At 47.9% G+C, this 8,051-nt stretch overlaps 1 protein-coding gene across 1 annotated transcript in view; it reads right to left on the bottom strand.

The window, feature by feature from the left end:
* Nucleotides 1-262: 262 nt before the first annotated feature.
* IGFN1 (immunoglobulin-like and fibronectin type III domain containing 1) overlaps nt 263-8,051 on the bottom strand; it is a 33,534-nt gene continuing 25,745 nt past the window's right edge. The window contains exons 19-22 of the mRNA XM_009881338.1: nt 7,397-7,696; nt 6,578-6,904; nt 782-882; nt 263-385 (exon numbers count right to left, since the gene is read on the bottom strand). Of these exons, the coding sequence (XP_009879640.1) occupies nt 263-385; nt 782-882; nt 6,578-6,904; nt 7,397-7,696 (851 nt within the window). The remainder of the gene's footprint in view (nt 386-781; nt 883-6,577; nt 6,905-7,396; nt 7,697-8,051) is intronic.

Genomic DNA, 8,051 nt, shown 5'->3' with positions numbered 1-8,051 from the left:
AGAAGGCAGGAAAGAAGGTCCAGAGAGCCCCCAGGGCTCATGAAAGCTCTCAGAAAACAGCACGGACAAGCACTGCGGATTTATGAGCAGACCCGAGCGCGTTCTTCAAGTCACCAAAGACCACAGAAGTTGGAGTCTTAATGAGAGATTTTTTTTATGCTGCAAATCAGCCAAACACACCACCACACCTACTGCCGAGGATGGCTCCAGTGTGAGGACCTGCTTTCTGCCCTAATAGGATCCATCATCGCCTGCTCAGGGACTAAGAGGGGATTTTGCTCTTATGCTGTTGAAACCTGTTCTCCAGCTTGTTCATGCCAGGCTGGCACAGCCGCTCACCCTCGGCAGTGACACATATGTCCAAATTAGCCAGGCCCAGCCCTGCCTGTGAAGAGAGGGGGGAAAATCCAAGCGCTGGCAGAGGCAGCGTATGGCTTTGCACATTGACCCACACGTGTCCTCTACCTGGGGCGGGAGTTAGCAGAGGAGCTCGTCTGTCCTTCCCAGCCCAGAAGCACTGCTTTCCTCTATGCTCATCACCTGATTTTACTGACAAACTCCACTAATCTGGTATTGCTGCTCCCTCGTGGGGTGGGAATTTGGGGGAGCAGCTCCGAGGGACCGTGAGGCAAATGCCAGCAGAGGCTGAGTGCTGCAGCAGTGCCACACACCCGGCGCCCTACTGCACCCATGGTGGCACGAAGCCACAGGCTGGGGGTACCCATACGACATCCTTTGATTGTTACAAGTGGTTCCCGGAAGGAAGAGCTGTCAGACTTACCCCAGCTGCCCAGTTGCCATCTTCCACAGTCAAATAGTGACTGTGAAGAGTGACAGCGAACCATGAAAGAGGGGCGCGGAACAGGTTGTAGGCAATGGTTTCTTTAAATGTCACCAAGCTGGAGTGTGAGTTTGGCCACCCTCAGGGTTCCGGGAGCCCACAGGGAGCATGGCATGAGATAGAATCATAGAATTGCTGAGGTTGGAAGAGACCTTTAAGATCATCAAGTCCAACCATTACCCTACCCTGACAAAACCACTTCTAAACCATGTCCCCAAGTACCACAGTTTTTACTAATAGCCGATCTAAACCCCACCTGACATAACTTGAACCCATTTCCTCTGGTCCTATCACTTGTAACCAGGGAGAAGAGGTCAGTCCCCACCTCTCTGCAACCTCCTTTCAGGTAGTTGTAGAGGGTGATAAGGTCTTCCCTCAGCCTCCTCTTCTCCAGGCTAAACAACCCCAGTGCCCTCAGTCGTTCCTCATCAGACGTGTGCTCCAGACCCCTCACCAGCTCCGTTGTCCTTCTCTGGACACACTCCAACACCCCAATGTCCTTCTTGTACTGAGGGGCCCAAAACCGAACACAGTACTCAAGGTGGGGCCTCACCAGTGCCGCGTACAGGGGAATGATCACTTCCCAAGTCCTGCTGGTCACACTATTGCTGATACAGGCCAGGATGCCATTGGCCTTCCTGCCGAGCCAGTGGCAAACAAGCCGCACCACAGATGCAAGAAGGATTTATCAGCACTGCATGAGCAGCACGATTCCTCCTTCTCGGCTGTGCCAGCAACCGGGTGATTGCTGCCGGTGCCAGCATCCAGAGAGGTTTGGGACAACCTAGATGAGAAGATTTTAACTGCTAGAAACGAGGGAAATAGAGCTCAGGACATCTCTGAAGTTCCCAAGGCTGTTGTAGCCTGCTTTCCTCTCAGTGCCTCTCAGGAGGCCGCTCACTGTCAGACCAGGACAGTTTGCCCGGCAGCTCTCTCCTGCGCTGCTGCAGCTCTCTCCAGGCCACGTGCTCTCCCTTTGCCATCCCCCTGCGGCAGCCGCCGCTCTCCCTGTTCCTGGGAGGAGGAGCACCGCTTTGCTGTAATCAAAGTGCACAGGATAAAGGAGCAGCATCACTGACTCCAAAACGCTCGCTCACCTGCTTCTGCTGACGGGACATTTTGAGCGCACTCGTCTTACTTGCGCACGCAGCCCGTTCCCCGCTGAGTTACGGACACCATTAGTCGGGCTCAGCCCTGCTTGACATGTCTGGCTCGGCCCTGCTCCCCAGTGTTGAGTACCAGCGCTTTAAGCACGGGGGGCTGGAATATAAAATATTTAAGAGAATAACAGCAGAGGACGAGCTGGAATTGATGCTGACATCTGTGCACAGGGATAAGTCTGCAACTCTCAGCAAGACTTACAAGACTGCTCCTGGTGTGCCAGGTCCTTCCAGAGATCACTCAGGTGTCAATCTCAAATGTTCAGGCCCTTCCCTTAGGAAGGGGATTTTTCTCCTCTACTCTGCTCTGGGGAGACCCCACCTGGAGCACTGCATCCAGCTCTGGAGTCCCCAACATAGGAAAGACATGGACCTGTTGGAGCGGGTCCAGAGGAGGCCACCAGGATGCTGCGAGGACAGGCTGAGAGAGTTGGGGGTGTTCAGCCTGGAGAAGAGAAGGCTCCGGAGAGACCTTAGAGCCCCTTCCAGTGCCTAAAGGGGCTCCAGGAGAGCTGGGGAGGGACTTTTTACAAGGGCACGGAGTGATAGGATGAGGGGGAATGGCTTCAAACTGGAAAAAGGTAGGTTTAGGTTAGATATTAGGAAGAAATTTTTCCCTGTAAGGGTGGTGATCCCCTGGGGCAGGTTGCCCCGAGAAGCTGTGGCTGCCCCATCCCTGGAGGAGTTCAAGGCCAGGTTGGACGGGGCTTGGAGCAACCTGGGCTGGTGGGAGGTGTCCCTGCCCAGGGCAGGGGAGTGGAACTAGATGATCTTCAAGGTCCCTTCCAACCTAAACCATTCTGTGACTCTATGATTCCAACATTGTTGGCCCTTACGCTTATCAGTCAAGAAGAAAATAGCAAAGGTAACTCAACCACTGCACATTCGCTACACAGAAACTACTGCACACTCCAACAGTATCTCACCAGCAAAAGTCAATCTGAAGCTAGTGTGAACCTGGTGTCTGTCACTCAGCCTTGCAAGAAAGCATCTCTCCCTTCTATTCAGAGTACAAACAGCAGCATATGAACAGAGTACAAACAGTCCAGGTACGAACCAAATTCAAGCCCACTGGGATCCACAAACATGCAGATTACAGGGAAGATAGTCAGGTCATCGCCAGTAGGGAAGCAGAAACTGAGATGGTCCTCCTCCAAGGGAAGGGAGCAGCATGTCCCACTCCTTCCAGGAATTAATTTTCCCTCTTTGCACAGAGCAACAGGCACCTCAAAAGAAACATCTAAATCCCGATGGACCCTCTTCCAGGTGCAGCACTGCAGTTCCTGGCTGAGCATGAAGGAATCATTCAGCGGTGTGAACAGGCATTTGCTTTCTTGACCATGGTCCCACGCTTCTGGCTCAGCACATATACCCATTTCACCCACCAACCCATTGCAGATGGATCAGTGGACACTGTGCTGTCTTCGCCTGATCTCCATGCTCTTTCAAAGGACGGGCAAGTAGCAGGTTAAGGGATTCGACTAACCTGGCTACCAAAACTGCTCAAGATGTCAGCATATCAGGGACCAGTGGCCTCAGCACGGCAAAGAGCACAGGCCCAGCACCAGCACTGCCCTACCCATTTTTGTAGGACAGCGCATGCTGCAAGGCTGGAGCCAGGCGGGTCCACACTGGCAGTCCTGGAAGCCCCACTCTCCTGGGAGATGGTTTCTGTAACCAGATTTGGCGTGTTTTGGCAGCCCATAGCCTGGGAGCACTAACTAGAGGTGCCCACACATGGTGGGAAAGCAAAGAAGAAGAGAGCTGTGCCCCTGATGGAAGAAGACACTTAGAAGGGAGCAGCCCTGTATTTCTCCTGCATGTAACAGGTGGAATGTACATAGGCTTCATCTGGTGGATCAAGGAGGGCCTGAGACCGGGGTCACGATACAGCGGTGAAGGTTATCATGGTATAAGTAAAACGATCCTTGCTAAGATTAGCATGCAACATAACCGTTCCCGGTAGCAGCTGGTATCAATAGCTTCAAGGAAGGAGGTGTGAGGTCACTTGTCCTGGGTACAATCTGATCAGTAAGTGATTGGCTTATGCTGCCATACACATTATTGTATTTTTTTTGAACCTAAATTGCACGATTAGAGACTGCACTACTCTGCCACTCCATCAGCATGCTCAGATATTAGCTAGAAATAAACTTATCAAAGCCTTATAGCTGTTGTTCTGTTCTTCCAAGATTAAACAGGAACCTCCATATGCAATACAGGGTGTGGAAGGAACTTACATACTCATTACGTGTGAAAACTGCCACAGACATGGACTGGCACTCAGGAACTGGCTGGGCTTCTTTCTCCAAAATAAACACTTACTCACGGTAGATTTTACTGAATTAGTTTAATTTCATAATCTACTGTTGCTATGCCTGTACAACATTGTACAAAATATAATCAAAAAGAACATTTTAGCCCCACGTAAATGTTTGACTGGCTGTCTGAGGATCCAGTGGCTTTGAGTCTTTGATCTACATTCTCCTGTCTTCTAGATGCTGTCGAAGTCCCTTTGGTGCTAAGGCTACAATGTCCGTACAGCCACCGTAACATTTTTGCTTTCCAGTCTCCCTCTCCGCTCAGTGATGGAATCCCCCAGCCATGGCAGAGCATCTCTGGTGGTACCTCATATTTCTGGTCAAACATGAAAGACTTTTAACCTCTTTTTGCATTAGGCAAAAACATTCTAGCAATGTCGGTAGGTAGGGGCAGTTCTGTTTCAAAGGTGATACTAATGTGGTAGTCTAGGACTGATACATCCTTTTTTACAGCATTTGCTATAGTAGGTTAAGGACAGCATTGATCTGCTCACTCTAACACAACTGGTTCTAGATTTCCACTCATTCCCATCAATGCATTTTCACTGTGAGTAGCACTACCCCACGTTAGCCTAGTCTGAGAGTTTATCTCTTTCCCAGATAAAACTAGCAGGCAGATGCTCTTTTCAACTTAGAGGTTAAGGGAAATAATATACTTAGCTGCTACTGGTAGTAGAATACACGCAGAACTGCTTCTACCAGAATTAGGAAACCTGCTGAGAATTGCCTGGAATCTAAAATAATCACTTCGGATTAGAAAACCACATGCTAAAAGGCCAGCTTCATAGATCTCTGGTGTTAAGAAATATTCTTGTCGCAGCCTGACAGCAGGTGAGCGGTGTGGCAGAATGATCTCTCATGCCTATATTCTCCAGGGAAAGTTTAATTTTGGCCAATTATTTTTCCTCTCATCTTCTGTGTTCCTGAAGCTTCTCATCCGTGTTTTAAAGGTCTACTGGAAAGCCATGATCATTACAAAAAGATACAATTCTCTTAAAGCTTTTTTTTTTCCCCATTTTGACTACAATGCAGCATCATGTTCAAAATGCAACTACTGGATCTGAAAAATAAAACACTCAGGCTATAATGCACATCTGAAAATAAATACATAGCCTTCGTATGAGCCAGTTCTCAGTGACAACCTTCTCATTTGCATATCAGTGCAGGGATGTTCTCAGGAAGGTCATGCTACAGGGTGGAGTCTGAAAATAAGAGAAAGAGAGAAGTAGCTCAATATTGTAATGAGGGAGATGATAGTCTGTAAGGTCCACTGGAAGGGGGATCTGAAATGTTACAGGGCTCAAAAAGACCAATGTCTGCAAAAGGGTGGCAGGGATTTAGCTGGCCCATTTCTCCATGCATAATTCCAACGAGGTATTCTGAATTGCATTAAAAGGAAAATATTTGACTCAAAGTAAAGGATATGGGTTTTCCACATGGAAAAGATGAGGGGTAATGGGTACAAGTCACTCCAGGGGACATTCCAATTGGACACAAGATGAAAATTTTTCACAACGAGAACAATCAGCCATTGGAATCATCTCCCCAGGGAAGCGGTGGATTCCCCAACATTGGGCAGTTAAGATTCAGCCAGACAGGGCGCTGGGTCATCTTGTCTAGACTGTGCTTTTGCACAAGAGAGGTTGGACCAGGTGATCCTTGAGGCCCCTTCCAACTTGGGATTCTATGATATTTCATAATGAATGGAGAAAAACTGCCAATGATCTTTACCCATAAGTATACCCACCATGCATCTATCCTCAGTTAACTACACTGATTCTCTATTCACGTCAGGATCCCCAATGACCTCGTTTAACTCATACCACGTTCCTCTCTTCCCTCCCTTCTCACTGCCTTTGGCCACCTAACACTAGCTTCACTGCTTCACCTAACCTTGCACATCCTGCAGAATCTTCTATTCTGCAGCTCCTGCACTGTAGGAAAACCTAACCTAGCTATTATCTTACTAAATGAAGATGGGGTATTTCTTTCTAAAAGATTTGCTCAAGGTCAACCCAAACCTCTGGCTCATGTAGAAATCAAGTGTTTTTCTCACATCTGCCTTTCCATTCCTATTTCTGTTTCATATTTTATCACTAGTACGTTAATTAAAAATTCAATAAAGCCATCCAAATATACACTGCCTTATAGGAGATTGCTCTTGTCAGTATGGCTACCATTTATGAGGCCTCTTGACAGCAACAATGTATCTTGACATCACACAAGGAAGGAAGAGAATTATTAAAGATTGTTACCTTTAATAGTGAGGAAGGCTCTGCTGCATGCACGGCCCAATTCGTTGGTGGCTTCTACCATGTATTCTCCTTCATCATGTTTTGTGACACCTAGCACCACCAGGGAGCAGACACCAAAGTCGTTTGTGCAAAAATAGGAAGGATCACTGGAGAGGTCTCTACTGTCCTTGTACCACGTGATCTTTGGAGGTGGATGGCCTCCAACCGCACAGCTCATATGGCACTCACTCCCAGTGGTCACCACATGAGGCTTCAATGGGACGAGGATTCTCGGGGGCTGGTTTTGATTAACACCCTTGTATTTCTGTGGTTTGACTTGACATTCAGCTGTAAAAAAACCCAGCAAGATACACACACTCAGATACTGCTCCACAGCAGTAGAAGTCAGGGTTTAAAGGACTAGGTTTCCACCGTGACACATGGTTGTGCAGAACGTCTGTCATTCTGCACTGCAAATTGCCAAAGACCCCAGGTACCTATGGATTGTAATCTGTGTCTCTTCTCAAATTAGCCAGAATTTAACCTTGAAGTCAGAAAATTTGGTTTCTGCAAAGCTTAAGCCTTAGATTTTGCTGGGAATTACTTTTGTGATGAATTACATGACATAACAACTGGAAATAAAGAATCTATCTGCACAACATCCACGCAGGAATTCCTTCCCTGCCACACTGGAATTTCTTAGGGTACCTTTATGCATTCTTGTTCTGAGGAACTGAATGTTCCCATGAGGAGAGACCCATTTCAGGATGGTGTGATAGAAACAATAAAAGAAACAAAGCATGCCAACACACAGATAAATATTTGTAAAACCTGTTTTACCCTTTTGTTTTCGAATTCTCCAAGGCTGCACAGTTTCAGACGGACCACTAGCTCCCAAGTTATTTTTTGCCACAACCCTAAAGTAGTAGTCCCGGCCTGGGATCAGTTTGGTGAATGTGAACTTGTTGGTGTAGATCAGGTCACCCACCACGCGCCACAAGCCCTTCTGTGATTCGCGTTTCAGGACTGTGTAGTAGAGATTACTTTCCCATTTCTCAGATGCTGACGGCTCCCAGGTGACCGTCACTGTATTTGGAACATTCTCTTGCAATTGAATAGGTCCAGGTGATTGCGGGATATCTGTCAGACGAAGGCAAGAAATATCAAAGAGGGAGGGAAAGTGGCACAGTACAGAACCCTAAGAACTTTGAGTCTGTTCTGTGTCTGGGGGGTGAGTAAACATCCTGGTCATTAGAAGGGGCAAAATTTGATTCCTTCTCCAGACACACAAACTCATTTGGTATTAACCGAACTTCTGCTGCATTACATCTGCATTGCTGGGCCTCCTTCCCTTCTTACAGGGAGGCGATGAGGGCTGGTACAGCTAAACATTTTCACCTCTCAGGGAGACAGCATATAGAGGAGTTGTAGCTATGACTAAATGTCCTACAGCCTGCTGCTGACTAACCTTAGCCCGTTACGAAGAGCACGAACC

Source organism: Charadrius vociferus, unplaced genomic scaffold (genome assembly GCF_000708025.1).
Source record: "Charadrius vociferus isolate BGI_N301 unplaced genomic scaffold, ASM70802v2 scaffold333, whole genome shotgun sequence".
NCBI lineage: Eukaryota > Metazoa > Chordata > Aves > Charadriiformes > Charadriidae > Charadrius > Charadrius vociferus.
Note: the sequence above shows the minus strand (reverse complement) of the source record. Positions and strands in the feature narration are given on the sequence as shown.